The sequence below is a fragment of the Neophocaena asiaeorientalis genome, unplaced genomic scaffold, assembly GCF_003031525.2.
Source record: "Neophocaena asiaeorientalis asiaeorientalis breed wild unplaced genomic scaffold, Neophocaena_asiaeorientalis_V1.1 scaffold220, whole genome shotgun sequence".
NCBI lineage: Eukaryota > Metazoa > Chordata > Mammalia > Artiodactyla > Phocoenidae > Neophocaena > Neophocaena asiaeorientalis.
This window is the reverse complement of record NW_020174042.1, coordinates 4743068-4768875: the sequence shown is the minus strand read 5'-3', so window position 1 is coordinate 4768875 and position 25808 is coordinate 4743068. Positions and strand designations below refer to the sequence as shown.

General features: G+C 40.2%; 1 protein-coding gene across 2 annotated transcripts in view; it reads right to left on the bottom strand.

The window, feature by feature from the left end:
- Positions 1-25808, bottom strand: part of NTRK2 (neurotrophic receptor tyrosine kinase 2) — a 367950-nt gene that overhangs the window by 88490 nt on the left and 253652 nt on the right. For both annotated transcript variants that reach the window (XM_024753833.1, XM_024753832.1), the window contains one exon: positions 58-188. In XM_024753833.1, the coding sequence (XP_024609601.1) occupies positions 58-188 (131 nt within the window). The remainder of the gene's footprint in view (positions 1-57; positions 189-25808) is intronic.

The following is a 25808-nucleotide window of genomic DNA, read 5'->3' as shown; positions in this document are numbered from 1 at the left end:
CACCTCCACACCTGGGTGTGACCACGGATAGTGAGACGTTCTGGGGTGTTCGCTTACCTTCACTGCCACCAAGATCTTGTCCTGCTCAGGACAGAGGTTATAGCATTCGGCTAGGAAAACTTTTCCAAAGGCTCCTTCGCCTAGCTCCCTTTTCAGAACAATGTTATGTCGCTTGATGTGCTGAACAACTGTAAGACAAAGACAGAACGGACATTGGAATAGAGGCGTGTGGAGCTGCAGGCAGAGGGCGGGGGGTCAGCGGCTGCACCTGAGCTTGCGGGCCCCCGGTTCTCTCCTCCGCACGAGGATAACCAGATGGGAAGCTCCGTGTCCATCCGCAAGGTCCGCCCCAAAGGGTCGGAAGGTGGCGGCGTTGGCTTGCTCTCCGGAGTGGAATTATTGTTTCTGATAGAACTAGAGGAACCACCGAGCCGTTGGCTGCAGCATGTCACTAATGAGCTTTACAGACTAGGAAAGGGGAGAAATGAGAAGGGAATGGATATTAACGGCAGGCCTCTCACAAGCCAGATGTTTTGCATGTATTTGTCAGTTATGTGTCTGGTGGGAAAGGCAGAGAGCTCGCCAGGAAGCCTTAAGTCTTTGTTAAGCCCCCTCAGACTCCTGGGGGAGAGAGGCTCAAGAGGATACAAAGGGAAAATGCAAGATCTGTGCATTGCTGATTAAGGCTGTGTCCTCACCTCACTTTTCACCTCCTGCTGAGGTAGGCTCCATGGTTGAGCCATAGTGACTCCTTTTGTTTAGACCAGAAATGTCTAGAAAAGGCTGGCTTCCTTAGCTCCTTTCTAAGATTGTGTCCTAGTCTTGGCTCTCCAAAGCTAAGAGGAGACGAGAATAGAAGTATCTGGGCAAGGGAGAATATTCCTCCCTCTCGTTCAGAGCAGAGCTGGCCCATGTCACTCATCCATGCGCCTTACTGGGGAAAGAGGCAGGAGGTGGTCCAGGGTCCTTTAGAGCCCAGTAGTGCAAGGTGGGAGGGGAGTGAGTGATTCTCAGGACAGAGCCAGTGGGGAAGCCCAAAAAGAGACTGTGCAGAGGACGGAGCTGCAGTGTAAGCTTGGGCCTCTTCACCCAGCACATCAAGTGTTGGATCCCTTAGACCAGGGTTTCTACCAGGTCAATGGCACCATGCTTTTCTGGACAACTCATCCCTGAATGGCAGAGTTTAAAAGGACTGTGACTCCCTCTAGAGCTTGGAATGTGCAGCCGACAATATTTTCTCATTTGACTCTCACCACACTGGGAAGCATTCCTTCCGACATTTTATACTTGGAGAAACTAAGTCTGCGAGAAATTCAACGATGCATAGCATGGGAATGGAGGAGTTGGCATTTGAACTTAGGTCTGTCTGAATCCAGAGTCCGTGATTTTTCTTTGACACCACAAAGTTCCTTTCCAATTGTAAATTGTGTTAAGTATAACAAGAGAAATAGAAATATATAATAGACTAAAAAGTAAAAATAGTCTTCCAGCTTCCTCTCTGCTTAGTTCACTCTTCAAAGGCCAGTTCAAACTCTCAAAAGTTCAAAAGGAAATACAAGGCATATCTCCGTAGTTTTAATAATAATAAAGCGAATACCCGTGAACCCACCATTCCATTGTAAGAAACAGAATTTCACTAGTACTTTTAAAGCACCACTGTGTTCTTTCTTGATTGTACCCACTTCCTACTCACCTCCCAGGGGTAACCACTATCCTGTATTTTGTGTTAATCCCTTGCCTTATTGGTTTGCTATCAATGAGGTGTCCTAAACCAGAGAGTGTTGGGCTTTGCCTGTTTTGAACTTATATAAATGGAATCATACTACAAGCATCCTTCCATGTCTGACATCTGTCACTCAACAATGTCCTTGAGATTGAATTACATTGTGTGTGTAGTAGTAATTCTTCTGCTTTTACTACTTTATAATATTCTGTGGAAGGACTGTAACACCAGTTATTTATCCATTCTATGTTGATGGATATGTTATACAGTTTCTTTTTAGATACAGCTCAATATAAAATGCAACTGGTGATTAAGGTTCTGTTTTAATAGGATTTTTCCCCTTATAATTCATGTGGTTTGGAGCTACGGCTGCTTCCATGGGCCTCTGGGAGCTCAGGGTGATAAAAACCAAAAGGTCTTTTATGAGCAACATTATTAATGAATCTAAGAATGTATATTAATTTCTCATGCTCCAGTAGCAATGATTGAATTTAAGAGGGAGAAATGTGTTCATTAGGAAGAGTGCCCATATGAAGAGACGAATGTAATTCTTGCAGAAAATTAGCTGCCCTATTTAAATCTAATATTTAACTCCATGGTTGTCACATGTTCATTGGGAATTAAATTGCCACTTGATTTACTTTACACTCCAACCAGATCAAGGCAAGTATTTAACTCTTTTTTTTTTGCATTTGATTTATACTTTTCCTCCCTCCCTCCCTCCCTCCTTTCTTTCCTTCCTTCCTCCCTCCCTCTCTCTCTCTTTCTCCCTCTGTCCATTCCTTCCTCCCTCCCTCCTTTCTTTCTCTCTCTTTCTTTATTTTCTTTGTTTCTTTCTCCCTTTCCTTTCCTTCCTTCCTCCCTCCCTCTTTCTCTCTCTCTTTCTCTTTCTCTCTTTCTTTCCTTCTTTCTTTCATTCATTTCATTTCATTTCAAGCAGTAAAAAAAAGTTGGTGGCAATTAAGTTCATAAAGCTATGGATAAAGCCACAACTAAAATTGATGAGACCAGTTTTCCCATGTTGACCTTGAAGGCAGTAAATACATCTTTTCTTTAAGAAATGGGCTATTTTGCATTAATTTGTTTTGCTATGTTTGAGATATAATAGATTACAAGAATGCTGGCCTTTTGCCAATGTACTCCCTCTAAATAGAATGAATTTCTCTTTTCTAAGACTGGAAGCCACCAAAGGATACAGGTAATAATTTTGTGTTTGTATTTGCATTCCTGCCAGGGTCTCACAGCTGGTGCTACCCAAACATTTGTTGAAAAATGTGCCGAATGATAATAAAAACAATAGACAAATACTGTTTAGTTATATTATTTCAGTTAACTGACAATAACCCTATTGAGTATGTAGGCAATAAAGCAGCCCAATTCTCCAAGATATCAGGAGTAGGGAGAACAGCTAGTCTGAAGCTATTACATCCTTGAGCTAAGAATTTCTTCCCATTCCAGGAGAGCATCGGGACTTATCCCAACCTGCCTCATTGTCTGCTTCCCTCAATCAAGGGAAGTCCCTGGTACCCTCTCAAGGCCTCCCTCTTTATCCAGCCTCAAACCCCCAAATTGCTCATAAGTGCCCAAGGCTGAGCCAATGCTCACGTCTTCACCTTCCTCACAACCCCTTCCATCGGTCCCTCTGGGCTCGCTCCCCTGTCATCCACAAGCTCCCTGTATCCTCAATCTCTCCATAAACTTCCCTTCACCTCCTCGACTCAAATAAAACCTTGGCTATGTCTGAGGAAACTCATGCCTTCCCCCCGCAGCCCTCTCAAATGAAAGCCATCCCCACTCCTCACCCCCAAGTTCTTCAAGGCCTGTGTGCCTGATGTCTGACCATTACCCACCCCACTCCTGCTAGAGCCCCAGCCAGCTGAAAGCATCTATCTTACGGAACCATCAGCCTGACCATGTCTGCCCCCTCACTCTGACATCTTGGCTACTCCTCTCACCCACTGAGCTCCTGGCTCAAGCTTTCCCTCTCCATCCTCCCGATGCCATCATTCTCAGGGCCCGAGGCACAGAGGGCTGAAGTAGCTTGCCCAAGCTGTACAAACACTTAGCTGCCATTTGTCTTGTGTCTTTCAATAGTGTGGCTGAGAGGTGAGGCATTGGGAAGTTTGGTTTGGCTGTTGGCGTGGCATTTAGCTGACTTTTTCTGGGAGCAAGACTTCCTTTTTTAAAATTTTATTGTATTATATTTTTTTGGCGGGGGTGGGGTAGGGCTCACCATGTGGTCTGCAGGATCTTAGTTCCTTGACCAGGGATCAAATCTGTGCCCCCTGCAGCGGAAGTGTGGAGTCCTAACCACTGGACCACTAGGGAAGTCCCAAGACTTTCTTAATGAAGGAAGCAACGCACTGGTTCCTATTCTAGACAGTCTCACTGTGGACAAGCACTTTGAATAACACTGTCTCAAAGGGTCCTAGGAACCCTGGGTTCATTGTACACAAAATATCCTCAGTGAAGTGAGTCTAAAGATTCCATGATAAATAAGCTATCAGGTAAGCATGTTACAATTTTTACACGCTTCATTTCTCTGAGGTCAGTCAATTCTCTGCTTTTAACTTTGGAGACCCCAGTAAAAAAACCTCAAACCCAACATGAATAACTAATAAAAAAATAAATGAAAGCCCAGACTCTACCATAAATGGCTCCTTAGTTTTGGAGGAAAACTCAAAACAATAATTGATTTTTTTAAAAAAAAGTTTTATAAAAAAAAAAAAAAAAAAAAAAGGAGTATCTTGAAGAGGTGTAGGTGGTGTAGGAGCTATACCAACAGACTCATGTGGTCTGCAGACTGATCTATGTACGTTCACATAGTCAAAACAAAGGGTGTGATTAGATTATTGTGCAAAGAAATCTGCTCTGTGGAATTGGGGAGAAATTGATGACCAGCAATAATAATCGTGATGATGGGCTAAAAACTGTCTGGATGTCTTTATCACTAATGGAATTTCCCAGAGTGGAAATTTGGTGCCCTTAGTCATTTGCTTCCTAAGTACCAGAACTGAGTAGATTTCTGGTTTTGTATTAGTATCACATTACAGCCACTGAAAAATGTATTTTGTCACAAAGTAGCTTCAGTAGTTTATGGAGATGCTTGCAGTTTCAGATGGTTTAAATCAAATTCCTGGTATCAATATCTCCCAGAAGTAAATATTCCATATTTACACATAAGCTATAGTATCAACCCATCTCTATATTCATTATTACTAAATCTAAAACTAACAAAACAAATAAATAAATACAACTCTACCCACTTAAGGTTGAAACCGGAAATATATCCTCCCACTTCCTCAGTAATGGGGTTTCATAGATATCCTTGGCCTCCTGGACGCATCCTGCTCAGAACCTGGACATTTGAGACATTTATTGAGTCTCTAATATATGTCAAGTACTAAGTGACCTGCAGTTAAAAGGAAAGATATTTTAAAGTTGTGAGTAGGATGGTAAAAAGTAATATACCCCAGAAGATAATGTTGTGTATTAGGAGCAATCTTTCTGCTGCCCTACAGACCTAAATGTAGGGCCTGCCTCAATAGTTCCAATGCAAAGGACCAGATGCTACGATGGGAACAGAAGCTAAAGATCATTGAGGCTGACTCCCTCGTGTTTGACAGTCAGCCAGTGAGTCTCAGAGAGGTAAAGTAACTTCCCCAGGACCACACAGCTAGAAGGAGACCAAGCGAGAACTCAGATCCCCTGACTTTCAGAAGAATGACCTTGCACTCTGTAACACAAACCCCATTTGAGACTGCAGGCAGTGAGCATTCCCTGACAGTAAAGTGATAACAGGTATTTCGTTTAGTTAATTATCTCTTCAACTAGAAATACTTGAAACATTGACGTTTATCATCTGAAATGGATCAAGTATCTCATAATGAAGAATTTCATTAGAAAATGGCCAATAAACATAAAATATGAGTGCAAAAAGCGTGATGTCAAAACTATGAAAAATGCTTGAGCTTGATTTTAAATGCAATTAACAAAAATTATTTACTAAATATCTTAATGTCTATTTCATAGGGAGCATATTGAAACAGGTTAAATCATCCACCTTGTAAAAATAAATTTGTATGAAAGACAGGAACTATGCTTTTTGATTTCGTCTATATTTTTATTAAGATATAAATTGGGACTAAATTGAAAATAAATGCAATTAAGACCAGAGATATAACCACACCAGGACAAGACAAAGCCAAATATTCGTAAATAATATTAATGATGAAATAAAACGTAATAATACTGAGCCATTCTTAAGCACTTTTCAGCAAAAAATCCCAATGTGCATTACCATCGATTGATTTTTATATCCCTCTGCATGAGGTCAATAGTCACATTTATTTTACATATGACATCTCAATTAATTGACTACCTTGTGAGCAAGCCACTTATCCTTTTCCAAGTGCAATTTCCAATGAAATGAGGAAATACGGAGGGAAGAGAGGAGCCCTAACATGTGCTGATTGCTATTATGGGCCTGAAAATGTGCTGAGAGGTTTACAAGCAATATCAATCTTCATAGCTATCCAGTAGGGTATCCTTATTTCCATTTTCAGATTAAAGTAAAAAGAAGAGGATCATATGAGCTAAATAAGTCACCCAAGTTTGTACAGTTGGTAACAGGCAGAGTTTAAGTTCTTTCCACTACAACACTCCACCTTTCCTTGGCCTTCTTACAACAGACAAAGTGTAGGAAAAAGTGAGCTTGACTTTGCCCACCTAGGGAGTCATGGGTCAACTTTTATCAACTTAGTTCAACAAACCTTTATTAAACACCTACTATAGCCTGGGCATTTTTCTGTGGCCTAGTATAAAGGATGCACAAAATAATCCCTTTTCTCAAGGAACTCACAACATAAAAGGGCAGAAAAACACATGCTTATACCTATCGTAACTTTTACTTGTACCTCTGCTTCATTCACGAAAGATTTCAGGTACTTTATGTGATCATGCAAGAGAAAGCAAAAACTTAAACAAGAACTGAAGTCAGAGAAAATGGAAAAGAAGGCTAAAACAAGATGTTAAGTAGAAATGCAAACATGCAGATTCTAAGGTTCCTCATGCTTATCAAGATTAAGTCATAAATTGATTCTGAGTTTCCTGGCAGACGAAGGCAGGAGGAAACGAAATAATTTATAAAATTTTGACTACCCATAAGTAAGAACACAGATATGTCTTATGGTAAGTAAGATTCTTCACGGCATTTAGTTTTGAAAGGAATTTATGGAATGGATTTTACACAGGAGATCAATGTCCTTAACAATGTCTGTAAAGTAAATAGTGAGTTTCCTAAGAATATTTCTCATGGCAGAGCTCAATGAGAAATAAACGTATGACACAAAAGCCACCCTCAGTCAAATATGCACAGTGCTTATCATCGTAATGGCATAAAAAGCAATGTCTATGGGCTTATTCAAGAATGCTTTGGGCATTCTCTCTTGTGAGAGCACTGGAATCTCAATTAACTGCTGAACAATCATGGACAGGAAGACACTGGAACTCACCAAAAAAGATACCCCACGTCCAAAGACAAAGGAGAAGCCACAATGAGATGGTAGGAGGGGCGCAATCAGAATAAAATCAAATCCCATAACTACTGGGTGGGTGACTCACAGACTGGAGAACACTTATACCACAGAAGTCCACCCACTGGAGTGGAGGTTCTGAGCCCCACGTCAGGCTTCCCAAACTGGGGCTCCGGCAATGGGAGGAGGAATTCCTAGAGAATCAGACTTTGAAGGCTAGCGGGATTTGATTGCAGGACTTCGACAGGACTGGGGGAAACAGAGACTCCACTCTTGGAGGGCACACACAAAGTAGTCTGTGCACATCAGGACCCAGGGGAAGGAGCAGTGACCCCATAGGAGACTGAACCAGACCTACCTGCTAGTGTTGGAGGGTCTCCTGCAGAGGTGTGGGGTGGCTGTGTCTCACTGTGAGGACAAGGACACTGGCAGCAGAAGTTCTGGGAAGTACTGCTTGGCGTGAGCCCTCCCAGAGTCTGCCATTAGCCCCACCAAAGAGCCGGGTAGGTTCCAGTGTTGGGTCGCCTCAGGCCAAACAACGAACAGGGAGAAAACCCAGTCCCACCCATCAACAGACAAACAGATTAAAGTTTTACTGAGCTCTGCCCTCCAGAGCAACAGCCAGCTCTACCTACCACCAGTCCCTCCCATCAGGAAACTTGCACAAGCCTCTTAGATAACCTCATCCACCAGAGGGCAGATAGCAAAAGCAAGAAGAGCTACAATCTTGCAGCCTGTGGAACAAAAACCACATTCACAGAAAGATAGACAAGATGAAAAGGCAGAGGACTATGTACCAGATGAAGGACCAAGGTAAAACCCCAGAAAAACAACTAAATGAGTGGAGATAGGCAACCTTCCAGAAAAAGAACTCAGAATAGTGATAGTGAGGATGATCCAAGACCTCAGAAAAAGAATGGAGGCAAAGATCGAGAAGGTGCAAGAAATGTTTAACAAAGACCTAGAAGAATTAAAGAATAAACACCCAGAAGAATTAAAGAACAAACAAACAGAGATGAACAATACAAAAACTGAAATTAAAAATACACTAGAAGGAATCAATAGCAGAATAACTGAGGCAGAAGAATGGATAAGTGACCTGGAAGACAGACTGGTGGAATTCACTGCCATGGAACAGAATAGAGAAAAAAGAATGAAAAGAAATGAAGACAGCCTAAGAGACCTCTGGGACAACATTAAATGCAACAACATTTGCATTATAGGAGTCCCAGAAAGAGAAGAGAGAGAGAAAGGACCCAAGAAAATATTTGAAGAGATTATAGTCAAAAACTTCCTTAACATGGGAAAGGAAATAGCCACCCATGTCCAGGGAGCACAGAGAGTCCCAGGCTGGATAAACCCAAGGAGAAACATACTGAGACACATAGTAATCAAATTGACAAAAATTAAAGACAAAGAAAAGTTATTGAAAGCAGCAAGGGAAAAATGACAAATAACATACAAGGGAACTCTGATAAGGTTAACAGCTAATTTCTCAGCAGAAACTCTACAAGCCAGAAGGGAGTAGCATGACATATTTAAAGTGATGAAAGGGAAGAACGTACAACCAAGATTACTCTACCCGGCAAGGATCTCATTCAGATTTGACGAAGAAATGAAAAGCTTTACAGACAAGCAAAAGCTAAGAGAATTCAGCACCACCAAACCAGCTCTACAACAAATGCTAAAGGAACTTCTCCAAGTGGGAAACACAAAAGAAGAAAAGGACCTAGAAAAACCAAACCCATAACAATTAAGAGAATGGTAATAGGAACATATATATCGATAATTACCTTAAATGTGAATGTGATTAAATGCTCCAACAAAAAGACACAGGCTCACTTAATGGATACAAAAACAAGATCCATATATATGCTGTCTACAAGAGACCCACTTCAGACCTAGGGACACATACAGACTGAAAGTGAGAGGATGGAGAAAGATATTCTATGCAAATGGAAATCAAAAGAAAGCTGGAGTAGCAATACTCATATCAGATAAAATAGAATTTAAAATAAAGAATGTTACAGGAGACAAGGAAGGACACTACATAATGATCAAGGGATCAATCCAAGAAGAAGATAAAAAAATTATAAATATATATGCACCAAACATAGGAACAACTCAATACATAAGGCAACTGCTAACAGCTATAAAAGAGGAAATCAACAGTAACAAAATAATAGTGGGGGACTTTAACACCTCACTTATACCAAAGGAAAGATCATCCAAACAGAAAATTAATAAGGAAACACAAGCTTTAAACAACACAATAGACCAGATAGATTTAATTGATATTTATAGGACATTCCATCCCAAAACAGCAGATTACACTTTCTTCTCAAGTGCACATGGAACATTCTCTAGGATAGATCACATCTTGGATCACAAATCAAGCCTCAGTAATTTAAGAACATTGAAATCATATCAAGCATCTTTTCTGACCACAGTGCTATGAGATTAGAAATAAATTACAGGGAAAAAACCGTAAAAACCACAAACACATGGAGGCTAAACAATACATTACTAAATAACCAAGAGATCACTGGAGAAATCAAAGAGGAAATCAAAAATTACCTAGAGACAAATGACAACGAAAACAGGATGATCCAAAACCTATCAGATGCAGCAAAAGCAGTTCTAAGCGGGAAGTTTATAGCAATACCTCAAGTTTAAGCCTACCTCAAGAAACAAGAAACATCTCAAATAAACAGTCTAAACTTACATCCAAAGGAACTAGAGAAAGAAGAACAAGCAAAACCCAAAGTTAGTAGAAGGAAAGAAATCATAAAGATGACAGCAGAAATAAATGAAAAAGAAACAAAGAAAACAATAGCAAAGATCAATAAAACTAAAAGACAGTTCTTTGAGAAGATAAACAAAATTAATAAAGCTTTAGCCAGACTCATCAAGAAAAAGAGGGAAAGGACTCAAATCAATAAAATTAGAAATGAAAAAGTAGAAGTTACAAGAGACACCGCAGAAATACAAACCATCCTAAGAGACTACTACAAGCAATTCTATGCCAGTAAAATAGACAACCTGGTAGAAATGGACAAATTCTTAGAAAGCTATAACCTTCCAAGACTGAACCGAGAGGAAATAGAAAATATGAACAGACCAATCACAAGTAATGAAATTGAAACTGTGATTTAAAATCCTCCAACAAATAAAAGTCCAGGACCAGATGGCTTCAAGGGGAACTCTATCAAACATTTAGAGAAGAGCCAACACCCATCTTTCTCAAACTCTTCCAAGAAATTGCAGAGGAAGGAACACTCCTAAATTCATCCTACGACGCCACCATCACCCTGATACCAAAACCAGACAAAGATGTCACAAAAAAAGAAAGCTACAGACCAATATCACTGTTGAATATAGATGCAAAAATCCTCAACAAAATACTAGCAATCAGAATCCAACAACACATTAAAAGGATAATACACCATGATCAATATTTATCCCAGGGATGCAAGGATTCTTCAATGTATGCAAATCAATCAATGTGATACACCATATTAACAAACTGAAGGAGAAAAACCATAGGGTCATCTCAATAGATGCAGAGAAAGCTTTTGACAAAACTCAACACCAATTTATGATAAAAACTCTCCAGAAAGTGGGCATAGAGGGAACCTACCTCAACATAATAAAGGCCATATATGAAAAAACCACAGCAAACATCATTCTCAATTGTGAAAAACTGAAAGCATTTCCTCTAACATCAGGAACGAAACAAGTATGTCCATTCTCGCCACTATCATTCTACATAGTTTTGGGCGTCCTAGCCACAGCAATCAGAGCCGAAAAAGAAATAAAAAGAATTCAAATTGGAAAAGAGATGTAAAGCTGTCACTGTTTGCAGATGACATGATACTATACATAGAGAATCCTAAAGATGCCACCAGAAAAACTACAAAAGCTAATCAATGAATTTGGTAAAGTTGCAGGATACAAAATTAATGCACAGAAATCTCTTGCATTCCCATACACTAATGATGAAAATCTGAAAGAGAAATTAAGGAAACATTCCCATTTACCCTTGCAACAAAAAGAATAAAATACCTAGGAATAAACCTACCTACGGAGACAAACAGCTTGTATGCAGAAAACTATAAGACACTGATGAAAGAAATTAAAGACGATACAAGTAGATGGAGAGATATACCATGTTTTCGGATTGGGAGTCTTAATATTGTGAAAATGACTCTACTACCCAAAGCAATCTACAGATTCAATGCAACCCCTATCAAATTACCAATGGCCTTTTTTACAGAACTAGAACAAAAAATCTTAATATTTCTATGGAGACACCAAAGACCCTGAAGAGCCAAAGCGGTCTTGAGGGAAGAAAAAGGCGCTGGAGGAATCAGACCCCCTGACTTCAGACTATACTACAAAGCTACTGTAATCAAGACAATATGGTACTGGCACCAAAACAGAAATATAGACCAATGGAACAGGATAGAAAGCCCAGAGATAAACCCACACACCTATAGTCAACTAATCTATGACAAAGGAGGCAAGGATATAAAATGGAGAAAAGACAGTCTCTTCAATAAGTGGTGCTGGGAAAACTGGACGGCTATATATAAAAGAATGAAATTAGAACACTCCTTAACACCATACACAAAAATAAACTCAAAATGGATTAGAGACCTAAATGTAAGATTGGACACTATAAAACTCTTAGAGGAAAACATAGGAAGAACACTCTTTGACATAAATCACAGCAAGATCTTTTTTGATCCACCTCCTAGTGTAATGGAAATAAAAACAAAAATAAACAAATGGGACCTAATGAAACTTCAAAACTTTTGCATAGCAAAGGAAACCATAAACAAGATGAAAAGACAACCCTCATAATGGGAGAATATATTTGCAAATGAATCAGCAAACAAAGGATTAATCTCCAAAATACATAAACAGCTCATGCAGCTCAATATTAAAAAAACAAACAATCCAATCCAAAATTGGGCAGAAGACATAAATAGACATTTCTCCAAAGAAGACATACAGATGGCCAAGAGGCACATGAAAAGCTGCTCAACATCACTAATTATTAGAGAAATGCAAATCAAAACTACAGTGAGGTATCACCTCACACCAGTTAGAATGGGCATCATCAGAAAATCTACAAACAACAAATGCTGGAGAGGGTGTGGAGAAAAGGGAACCCTCTTGCACTGCTGGTGGGAATGTAAATTGATACAGCCACTATGGAGAACAGTATGGAGGTTCCTTAAAAAACTAAAAACAGAATTACCATATGACCCAGCAATCCCACTACTGGGCACATACCCAGAGAAAACCATAATTCAAAAAGACACATGCACCCCAATGTTCACTGCAGCACTATTTACAATAGTCAGGTCATGGAAGCAACCTAAATCCTCATTGACAGACGAATAGATAAAGAAGTGGTGGTACATATATACAATGGAATATTACTCAGCCATAAAAGGAATGCAATTGGGTCATTTGTAGAGACGTGGATGGATCTAGAGACTGTCATACAGAGTGAAGTAAGTCAGAAAAAAAAACAAATATCATGTATTAACGCATATATGTGAAACCTAGAAAAATGGTACAGATGAACTGGTTTGCAAGGCAGAAATAGAGACACAGATGTAGAGAAAAAACGTATGGACATCAAGGGGGGAAAGTGGTGGGGGTGTGTGATGAATTGGGAGATTCGTATTGACATATATACACTAATATATATAAAATGCATAACTAATAAGAACCTGCTGTATAAAAAAGAAAATAAAATGCAAAAATTAAAAAGAAAAAAAGAATGCTTTAGGGATGGGGTTAAAGAATAGATGTAATTTCCCACACCCACTACTGGGTCTAGAACATATTAGGCAATCAATAGTATTGTATGAATAAATAATAACATAAACATGAAAAAATAGATGAGTGGTTGAACAAGAGATGAGAATGGTGGGAAGGAGGGCATTTAAAGTGGGGGAAGAGAAAAAGCAAGGATGAAGAGGAGGAAAAGTCCAGATTATCATACCAAGTTTAGTTAGAGAAAGATAAATATCATATGATATCACTTATATGTGGAATCCAAAAAAATATGATACAAATGAACTTATTTACAAAACAGAAACAGACTCACAGGCACAGAAAACAAACTTATGGTTACCAAAGGAGAATAGGGGGGTGGGGAGAGGGATAAATTAGGAGTTTGGGATTAACATATACACATTACTATATATAAAATAGATAAACAATAAACAGCAAGGACCTACTGTACAGCACAGGGAACCATATTCAATATCCTGTAATAACCTATAATGGAAAATAATCTGAAAAAGAACATGTATATGTATATAACTGAATCACTTTGCTGTACACCTGAAACTCACACAACATTGTAAATCAACTATACTTCAATAAAAATTTTAAAAAAAGAAACTTTGATTTATATTGTTTTTTCCTAAAGAGAAAAAGCAGGCAATACTCAGTAAAAGGAGGACAAGGTTGGACCATAGAGGGCCCTGAACACCTCACTAAGTAGTTTAAACAATCTCGGGCACTAGTAAGTATGGACTCAGACAAATGCTTCACTGCTATTTTGCCTTCATTTCATCATCTTTAAATGAAGGAGTTTAGACTAAACAGCATTTCAGATCTGCTCTAGCACACACACAGTTCCATAATAGGTGAGCCCGTAGCTTGGTTCTGTATGTAAGTCTTATGTAGAAGACTTTTGAGCATGGAAGAAAAGTGACGAGGACAAATTAGATTATTCTGGCCGTGATCAAACTGGAGGCAGAGAAGCCAGTTCTGATATAACTTAGACCTCGCTCTCACAGAGGCCTGTGCTGAGCAGAGAGTGGGCTCCAGCAGTCACTCATCCATCTTTCCTCTCCAGCCCCTTGCCCATCAAATGCACACAGCTCAAGGTGACAGACTCCAGGGAAGCTGAGGTCAAGTCCGTGACCCTGAAGGGAACAGAGGATGTCACCAAGGACTAATCCTGATGTCTTCAGGGAAAGACAGAGAACAAGGTGCAATAGAAAAGGACCCAAATGGACAAATGAGAGAGGCAGGAGAAAGGGCCAGGGATGAGCATGAGGAGAGCAGAAGGCAGACTTCTGGGGGCAGAGGACACAGCGCTGGGCCACAGAAAGAGGAAGTGGACTTTCAGGGATTCCCAAGGGGCCCAGTAGGAACCTTTGGACTAAACCTTGCATTGGGTCCAGTGATGGACAAGATAAGACTCTTGCAAGGGGACTTTGCATTGAAGGAAGGGCACCAGGTACTTACTTGGATGCCCCATACAACATCCAACAGCAGCAAAGGACCCTTTCCTCTTAAACCAAATTTTAATACCCTATGTTGAATGAGAACAGAGCAGCTATGGAGAGAAAGGCAGGATTGGGCTTAATCTAACCTGAACATCACATCAGATAAAAGACTTGAGTTATTTGAAGTTAAAATTCCCAAAAGTTCTTGTAGAAAACAGCCAGGGAGGGGGAAAGCCCCAGAAATCTTTCAAGCTGTTAGACTGAAGGGAACACCACACTTCAAAATACACATACGGCACATCCTTCGCTTTGACAGCCCCTAACAGACAAAATTATATCTGTTCTACACACTGGCATGTGGTAGAATTGGATTGATTTGCCCTGACAGCCCTCCCTGCTGGAACAATACTTGTCAGTCAGCCCCGGCAATGTTTGTATTTTCAAGAATAATTATGCAGAGTGATTGTACAAGATCCTGGCAGGTGGGCCAGACAGGCTTAGCTGTCTACCTCTCCGACACTGTGTCCCTGAGCCCGAGGATGGAAAACACCCCTTTAACGTCCTGCTTCCCCCCTCCCAAGCTGTGTGCATCAACCTCCATTTGAGAGTTCTATGCTGACGTCTGTTTTATCATTTGGGATCCTCCACTCCCGTGCCCTCCAAACAGAAACCTTCCTTCCTTCAATAATTTCAACTGGTAGCCACTATGTCTTCCTAATTGACTTCTTCAAGTCAGCTGGCCTTAACCAACGTACATCTGAATGATTGCTCCATTGTGAAAGAAATGTTTTGTCTTTGGTGGAGATAATTCACATAACACACACACACACACACACACACACACACACACACACACACCAGTGCGCATTCAGGGGCTTTCCTAGCCTGTGTCTTAATTGTGAATAGTTTACCCCAGCATAAATATATTGAGTCTCTTTTCTCTGCACACACTCTAGTGAAGGTAAGAGAAATGCAGATATAATGAAAATGGGATCAGAATGCGATAAACGGTAATGAGAGGGGCCAGCCAAGTGCTCTGTAAGTGAGGTCATTCAGGAAAGGCTCTGTGGAGTCATTGAGCCAATTCTAGAAAAGCAAGTTAGAGTCTTTATGAAGAAAGCTCTGAACACAAGAGAATGGGGCAAGTGCTTAGCCTAAGAAGCAGTGGGGAGCCAGTGCCCACTTCATGAGGTCCGGAGTTCTGTGCCAGGTTCCCAGGCTGCCTCACATGGCTGTAGACTCTGCCCCAATTCCACAGAAAGGCAATGCTCAGTAGAGCTCACAACCAATGATATGTGGTGAATGAAAGAGACAGGATCACAGACAAGATTTTTGGTTGCATCCCAAGAGTTTTCCATCTCTGGATGGATTTCTGTCCAATTGATATGTCAAGCAGAGTGCTATGCTATTTCCTCTTCAATATGATTATTTGAGAACTCATATTTTCAAAGGTAGGACTAATGTTTGTTTTCCTTAAAGGATTTTGCAATATTTTCAGCATCTTTCAACCCAACATACCTTTTTTTTTTCCTCTTCATTTCACCATTTAAGCACCTATGTGTAAAGAATTGTGTTTGATGCCGTGGAAGGTTCAAAGGTGACTAAGGGCAACAGGAAGCCAGTGTTCATTAATTGCACACCTGCTGCGTGAGAGGTATCATGTCAAGCATTGTACATACAATCTTTTATTCAGACATCCTTCTGCACCTAAGAAGAGACATCACTGACTCCATTTGGGGAATGGAATAAGTAAGTCTTGGAGATGTTAAGTAATTTGCCCAAAGCCACACAGCTGGAAAGTGGCCAAGGCAAGCTAGAAATGGCTTCAAAACCAAGCAGTCTCACACAGTAGAACACAAATCTTTCCCCTAAAGGAACTGTAGTCTAATAGGGAGATGAGACACAAAGTACACAAATAACAGTTGTAAAAAGAAGAATGTAAAACCCACCATGACAGATGTTAGAAATACAGGGTTGAGGGTGTTCAGAAGAAAAACATTCTTTGAATACAGGGTTTGGGGTTGGAGGGTGTCATTTGAATTTTCCCTTGTAAGTAGAGCAGGGCTTGAAATGTTGGCTGGAAAAGAAGGGCATTGTTGAATGTAATGAATTATGACATTTTCAAATTGTCAAGATGTCACTGACTTGATCATGTACTGGACCTTCATGTTAAGACATACCTGCATTAAAGTCCAAAATCTGAAACCTATTTAGGTTGAACCAAATGAAATTTCCATTTGTGCAGGCCCAAATGAGACAAATATCAGCTATTTCATGTGGCTTAACATTAGGTTGTATCTTTACAAACAGAAACTCTGAATATTAGAAAATACATATCTTTTAATGTTCAGAAAAACATAAAGGAAAGCAATACATGCGCATGGTAACAAACCACGAGCCTTAAGATAGAAAGAAGTTGTACCCTTCCATACTCATCCCTGTCCTTGGTCCTACTCTCCTGGGCCACCAATACAATACAATTTAGATTTTGGTTTTCAAGTGGTGAGCTCCATAACTCTAATTAATATGGTATACCTCTTGTTCCTGTTTTCTCAATTTAAGACACTTATTGATTCTCCACTATATAAGAGAAGGATTTTGCTTGCACTGTCTCCCACCTCCACCCAATAACTGGGTGCTGTATTAGCTTTTAGTTCTTCCATTGATTATCTATTATGCTATACCTCTATTACAGCCAGTATTCTGACACTCTTCTGTATATGATAAGCATATTAGCACCCCTATCTTCCCTCTACCCCACTCACATATTGAGGTATATTCTTTGAGCTTGACCTACAACTGTGTCAATATTATTGTTATTTACACTCCATTCCCAATATGATACAATTAAGTGTCTTATGCTTCTAAAAATTGAACAGCAATAAACAGAATTTATGTTAATATGACCAGCTTAATACTGTATACTACAAGGCTAAGTGGGTACCAGGACTGCATTCGCTTTTCATGCCTAATGTCATGCAGAGAACTTCTGAGCCACTTGAAGGAGGATGTTCATAGCATCAAGATCAAAAGACCTCTCTCTCTTAAGCATCAAGATTGTTACAGCATCAAATTCAGGCAGACAGATTTTTCATTTCTCCTGCTGGCACTCAGTGGACCTCTCAATTTGAGGTCCGTGGTGCTTCTTCAACACTGAGGAGTCATCTTTGTTTTTTTCTTTGATAATTTTCTCCCTGCCATTTTTCTCAGTTCTCATCATTATCTGGAAATCTTAATAATCCTATGTCACCTCTCATGATACAATTGAATTGTGTGAATTCTCTCTCATGAATTGGTTATCTATTTCTCTTCTTCTCCAGCACTATTTCTGACTTTTTGCTCTTTATTTTGGAAAACGTTCTTGCCTTTCAGACCTGTGACTGAAACTTTTACTTCCACCACCATATATTTAATTTTTATGAGTTCCTTATCTTATAATTCCTTTTTCCTAGCTACTTAACTTTGATTTATGTGCATAAAATCTCAGATCAGAGAACACTTTTGTCTTTTAAATTTTCTTACACTCCTAAAAAATTTCTTTTCCCTCCAAGTCATTTATTCTCTTTGTATCTTCTCTTTCAGGTGCTTATTGTCCTTACATGTAGAGTGGATCTTGAATTCTATTTGTATTGAAGAAAGAAAGACTGGATAGCTAATAAGGGTTTCCTGGGCTCTTATGTCAGTATTTCTGATTTCAGATGGGAAGTTTGGTTAGGAATTGGGTCATTGGTAGAACACATAGATAGGAAGGGCTTGCTTTAGGGTGAATAGGCAGAGAATGGACCATTCAGCTGGAGTATAAACATGCCAGAGTAAAGAGAACAGTACTCTGTTCTCCCATACCCATACTAATATTAGCCCTCATCCTCTAGGACAATTGGGCAATTTCTGCACAGAAGTTTTTTAGATTTTTCTTTTTTTTTGTATGAGGATAAATAATGGGCTATCTGCTTCTCTGCCCAGTTGGAGGTGGGAGTGCATACCACTCATGCAGTGTGCCTCCCTTGTTTTAAGCGCTTTCCCACTGCTTCCTTGTTGAAACTGCTGCATGCACATAATGGCCCCAAGCCTGCAACCATTCCAGGTTCCACCAAACAGGGCACTCCTGCCTCCACTGCAGACCCCCATAGCATATTCCGAGCTGAAGATTCTTCCACTATGTTTCATGCATCAACATGGCAACCAGGCACCATCTCTTTTCCAGAAATCTACTGAAAAATCTTAGCCATTAAAGCCTCAGCCTCTGCTTCACTGTTATGAATAAGAGGCAACAGATATGTTCCGCTCAGCAATCTGGATGGAATGTCTTCAATACCTTACTAGGGAAGTGTTCCTTGGAGTCTCCACACAGATGGAATGTTCTCCAAGAGCTCGACCAGAGTGCCTGAGGACTTTGAATAACCTATTCATTTCACAAATGAGAACAACAAGGCACAGTAAAAGTGCTAATTTCCCAGAGCTAAGCCAGGACCCACCATCTGCTTGCCCTCAAATCCAGTGCCATTTTCATTATACCATGATATTTCTCATTATAGATATTTATCAACCAAACACAACACATAGTTCAAATGTGTAAGAAGAGGGGAAGGCAGGGAAGATAAAGGCTGTATGAAGTCAGCAGAATATTGCTATAGCCTGTCCTCAGAAGTCACATCACCCTTCCTCTGCAGCTACCAGATTTATCTCTCTTGTCCTCTGCCTATTCACACGCTCCATCTTCGATGAGCTGCAAAACCTTGGGTGTGAACTCACAACAAGAAGCATGGTGTTGAAGGCAGTTTATGAGCTGAGGGCAGATTTATAACGTGAGACTCGTGGTGCTTGGGTTTCCTTCCTTTCTGTCTTGGGATAAGGATGTATTTTTTGTGATTCTGTCAACTGGAACACTTCCAAACTTTACAGTCGATGCTACAAACTCGGTTTTTGGAGAACAGTTATAAAAAGTGCACAGTTATGCTACGGTACCTAATCACACTGCTTTAGAGAGGAAAGGGCCATTCCTATCCATCGGGCTTGGGGTACTGCTGGGGATCCTGTAGAGGGTCAGACAAATCTGGCTCCTGCTATGGTTCCCCAAGTTTTATAATGAAGTCCCTTCTAGAAATTGCCTTCTCCTGAGAGAGTTTCAATGCAACTATTACAAAGGGAACTACTTATGCTGGGTGATTAAAAATTATGTTGTTATATGTTAATATGAACCATTTACAGCTGGGATTAGTTTAGTCTAAATTATTAAAATGGCATCAAATATTCAGAGTAGATTATATCAAATTCATTTGAGAAAACAATGGGACCAACAAGGGATTAATTTCTAAAATACACAAACAGCTCATACAGCTCAATGTCAAAAAAAACAAAACCTAATGAAAAATGGGCTGAAGACCTAAAATGACATTTCTCCAAAGGAGACATACAGATGGCCAACAGGCACATGAAAAGATGCTCAACACTGTTAATTATTAGAGAAATGCAAATCAAAACCACAATGAGGTATCACCTCACACCAGTGAGAATGGCCATCATCAAAAAGTCTACAAATAATAAATTCTGGTGAGGATGTGGAGAAAAGGGAACCCTCCCACACTGTTGATGGGAATGTAAATTGGTGGAGCCACTATGGAAGACAGCATGAAGTTTCCTTAAAAAACTAAAAACAGAGTTACCACATGATCCAGCAATCCCACTCCTGGGCATACATCTGGAAAAGAGGAAAACTCTAACTCAAAAAGGTACACACGCCCCATTGTTCATAGCAGCACTACTTACAATAGCCAAGACATGGAAGATGAATGGGTAAAGATGTGGTATATAGACACAATGGAATAGTACTCAGCCGTAAAAAAAAGAATGAAATAATGCCATTTGAAGCAATCTGGATGCACCTAGAGATTATCATGTTAAGTGAAGTCAGTCAGACTGAGAAAGAAAAGTATCATATGATACCACTTACATGTGGAATCTAAAAGAAAATGATACAAACGAACATATTTACAAAACAGAAACAGACTCATAGAGAACAAACTTATGGTTACCAAGGGGGAAAGGGGTGGGAGATAAATTGGGAGTTTGGGATTAACAGATACATGCTATGATACATAAAATTTATAGATAAACAATAAGGGCCTACTGTACAGCAGAGGGAACTATACTCAATATCTTACAATAATACCTATAATGGAAAAGAATCTGGAAAAGAATATATATATGTATATAACTGAATCACTTTGCTGTACACCTGAAACTCACACAACATTGTAAATCAGCTATATTTCAATTAAAAAAATAAATAAGAAAAATATTGGATTGGCCAAAAAGTTGGTTCGGGTTTCTCCATTCCATCTTAGGGAAAAACCCAAACGAACTTTTGGGCCAACCCAATACAATAAAAAGAAGAAGCCAGTGTTAAATCATATGGTATGCTGAAGTTGAGGCAATAATCAGCTGATGACAATTTGTCTCTATGGGTGTGGCTAAACAATGTCCAGCCCTGCCTTGTAACTCCACCTGGGGCCTGAGTGGACAAGCCTCCAGGGAGAACCTGATTCCTCAGGAGGGTTGATATCTGCATGGGGTTGCACTGATAGTTAGGGCCTAACATGGGACTCAGGTCACTTATCTGATCCAGGCTCCTCCACCTTAAAATACCTGAGTGAACCAAAAGTATTTGGAAGGAACAATAAAATGTTCTTAACTTTTGTCCCCCACCCCTTATGAATTTGCATATGATTATAATGAACTGAACAGGAGTGAGATCAGTACAAGCCCAGATGAAAACACTATAACTATGCAAGAACCAATGAAGGCCCAGGAGGAAAATGTCCATTGAGGAAGAAAAGTGAAAAACGAGGAGGAAAGTGTCCCATGGGCAGGGCCCAGGGTAATGATGGGGGAAGCAGTGAGTGCAAATGACCACAATTTGCAGGCAGGGATTAAGAGGCAGAAAGGAAGTCTCAGTCCAATTGTTGCTAATAACTAACTACATAAGTCACAGCAATTCACTTAATGTATCTGTTGATTCCTCTCCTCTCACTGTAAAATGGGAATAGAAATACCTGACCCTTGCATCCTAGAGAGAACAAAATGGTATTCTAAATAAAAAGCATTCTGAAAAGTAAAATGTACCATAAATGTTACATGGTGTGACCACTGCTATAGAGCAATTTGGTGCTCAAGATTATACAGTGCCTTACAGATACATTTTATTGGTTCAATTTAACATTAAATATTATAGACAAACTACAATGCTAATGGTGCCTTCTGCTCTCGGAACACTTTAAAGCTTATAAAGTACTCTCACATATTATTTTATTTGAGCATGAAAATAGCTCTGTGAAATGGGCTATGAACATTTCCCAAGTTCCATTTCACAGTTGAAGAAGCAGAGGCTCAGAAAGGCTGAGGGGCTCATCCAAGGTTGCACAGCTGGACAGTTATAGAACTAGACACCAAGCTTGGCCTTTTGATTCCAAGTTCGATATTCTTTACACCAAAGTGGCATAGTAGGGATTCTGGAGACTAAGAATGACAAAAGTAAAAAAAATTCATTATGGAGATAAGACTTGTAGATATGATGCTAAGATCAATGCAAGATACTCGTGCAAAAGTAGTGCCAGGCATTTGTCTACTAGACAGATATGAACTCAAGAAAGGAGAAATTAATGTGGATGGGTAATCACAGGAAAGGCTTCACATATTAAAAAAGGTCTGGGTTTTCATGTGAAAAATGGATTTCTTTGAATAGTTGGAGTTAAATGAGAAGAAGCGAAAGCATGAAGTCAGGATGGTGGGAATAAGATTGCTCTGTTTAACCAGGGGTATAGTAAGAGGTGGTGGGATAGAAGTTTTAATAGAAGTTTTGATAGGTTAAATGGGACAAGATCATAGAGAGCCTGAAGGTTAGATGAAGGGGTCTAGCTTTGATCCTATAAGCAGAATGGAGTTATTGTAGGTTCCTGAACAAGGGAGTGGCATTATATATGTAGTATACTGTCTGGTAGGAATATGCACAGTGTATTAAATGCACCCAGAAGCACAGAGAGTAACTAGAAGATTGTTGCATTAATAACAGCATAGTCATGAAGTCCCTGTGTCACAGTGGTGGCAATGAAAATAAAAGGAAAGCTACAAATCCTAAGAGTCAAGTCATTGGATAATCAGAGCAAGAGAATTACTCACTCAGCTACCACACTCCAAATGACTCAGAAACATCAATAGTTTTCTTAATCATATTTTCCCTTAACCATGCTGCCAAATTAAGTGACCCAGAGTCGCCAAAGCAAAGAGTTCATTAAAAATCTCTGGAATTTGTCTAAAATGTTCTTTAATTCACCCCTTGGTCTTCTTTCCAAGAAGACTTCTCAGAAGTGAAACGATTGTATACACACATAAACATCACTAGAGTCACCTTCAGACCTTCCCAATGCTCTTAACTATGTATTCATATCATATGAATCCCTGCATCTAATGTCAGAAGATGTTGTCGTGTCACCTTTCATTGGATCCATACCATCTCCAAAGAGGTGACGTGAAGATGGGGAGAAGAAGCAGAGGCAAAGAAGCCCCAGGTGCCAAGTGTGGAGCAGAGAAGGAGGAGAAGGGCAGGAAGATGTGGACCAGTACGGTATTGTGGATGGAGAGCCTGGATCTTAATAACTTGGCTGCTTGGTCCAGCCTGAACTCAGTGCCTGAGTCTGCCTTTTCAACACTTACCTGAACCCTGACCCAAAGCAAAGAGGTTAAGGATTGAAATTGGTCCCCTTTCTTTGGTTGGCAGGTGGGTTCATAGACATGGTCTGATTTGAACAGCCTCCATTTTCCTAAGTGAATTTTAATAAAGACATACTTTCCCTTTAAATTTCAACAGCTCTGCTGTGTTTTCCATTCCCTCTTCATTTCAGCGTGTGGGCATCACACACACACACACACACACACACGCACGCACACACACAGACACCTCGTACGCTGCACCGACAGCTGCTTGCCAGTCAATGAAGTCACGTTACTCTGTCATGAGGACGTGTGAAATCAGCCGCCTCCCGGGAGGTGGGCAGAGGCATGCACGATGCAATCCATGTAAACAGGATTTTTCTGTCTCCTGCGCCTGTTTTGTTGGCTCATTGAGCAGAGAAGTGAACAAGCTTCACTGGGTGCAGAACTATATCTAGGAAAAACCTTTTCTTTTTATTGCCATTATATGTGATAATGACTTCAGGAGACTGTCACCTTTAGATTCACACTGGTTGGATGAAACAGGCTCCCTGCTTTCAGAAAAATCCAACAGAATTGACCTCTTTTTCCCATGAAAATGTCAACAGCAACATACAACCCTCACACCCTAGGCAGGCATACCAGAGCCCCTCCAATGGCCCCAAAGCTGTGGACAAGCTCCATCACTGCCATGGTAGCTTCAGCACCTCAAAGCATCTCCCTTAGTGCTGATGATCACAGTGCTCCATGCCAGGCAGTTGTCACTGCTGCCAAGGATCTGTCAGCCCCGGCGCTCCCCTGGCTGCACGCATATTCATGGCTTATTCCAGCAGAATAACCTCCATCCCAGACTCCAGCAACCCAGACATGGATGACTTAAACCAAGTACCTGAGAGCTTAATTCTATTATTCCATAGGGATTTTGTACTCCATGGCAAGAACTTATGAAAGACAGATGTTTATTTTGGGTCAAACACACTTACATAATGCCTGATGGTGTGCAAATAATGGTTTGTCTCACCCGACATTGTAAGACTACCTACAAGGACTTCCATGCCCCCAGAGTTAAACCTCTATCTAAAACCAACCAAAGCCAACAAGCAGGCTTCATTGTTCAAATAAGAAGTGTACAGCGGGAGAAATCTCCAGGACACTGGGATAGGATGAGACCCTGGATGGCTAATTAACAGGACCAGGGAAGAGAGTGTGACAGAGTCTGACACACAAGTGAGCTGGCAACCCTAACTAATTAGCAACAATTAATTTTACAGTAGGAGCAAGAACACATGTATTATGTTCTATAAAAGCTTAATAGATGTCACCATAAATCACTCTCATCTCTCCCCTGAAACTGAACTTGCAAGTAGGCTGCCTTGAAATCTTCAGGAATGAACAATATAGAGCTGCCTGCTATCTCTTGGATCTTAATATGAAAGCAAGACAGCTTTTGCTCTGCTACTTGGCCCTTGACAAATCTCAGCTGTTGTAACTGAGGTTGGCATCAGTAGGCTCCACTGTACCCCAGCCCTGAACCAATTCTGATTAAGGAAGGCAAGAAATGATCAGCCCGAGTTCCTGGTAGGATCTGGGATCCATAGTGCTACCCTAGTTGGATGTCCAGTGTTCCCAAAAGGAGCTTCCTGCCTGAGACAGAGAACAGATTTCTTCATTTATGTCTCCTCCTATCGATTGGAAGTACCTGCGTGGAACATTATGTTGAAAGGATTGGGGCTTAGTGGGAAAGAGTGCCAGGAGCAACTAGTAATGTCTGCTAGGCACTAGGATTAGAAGCACTGTGGTTTTGTTTGTTCTGTTTTGTTTTAATTTTCCACCATTTTTAAAAATTGTGGTAAAATACGTATAACATAAAATGTATCATTTTAAAGTGTACAATTTAGTGGCATTAACTGTATTCATAATTCTGTGCAACCATCACTACTATCATTTTTTAAAAATTTTATTGGAGTATAGTTGCTTTACAATGTTGTGCTAGTTTCTTGCTGTACAGCAAAGTGAATCAGTCATACATATACATATATCCACTCGTTTTTAGATTTCCTTCCCATTTAGGTCACCACAGAGCACTGAGTAGAGTTCCCTGTGCTGTACAGCAGGTTCTCATTAGTTATCTATTTTATACATAGTAGCATCACTACTATCTAGTTCCAGAATTTTCCCATCACCCCAAGTGGAAACCCTGAACCTATTAAGCACTCATTTCCCATTTCCCCCTCCTCTCAGCCCCTGGAAACTACTAATCTCTTTTCTGTCTCTATGGACTTGCTTATTCTGGAAATTTCATATGGATAGAATCATACAATATGTGTCCTTTGTATCTGGCATCTTTTCACTTAATGTTTTCAAGGTTCGTGTTGTAGTAGGTATCAGCACTCTTGTTTTGATCACCTTGACCTTTGATCACCAAAGTCCTGTCTTTGGTGAGTACTCTTCTTCAGTTTCCTAAACAGCATCTCAGTTCTCATTTGAGTCATGAACCCACGTTGAACCCCAGCCAAGTCTTTCTAGGCCTCTTTGTCAAATGCTTGCACTTTATTTTTCATCCTCCCAGGCCCCTGGTGGAAC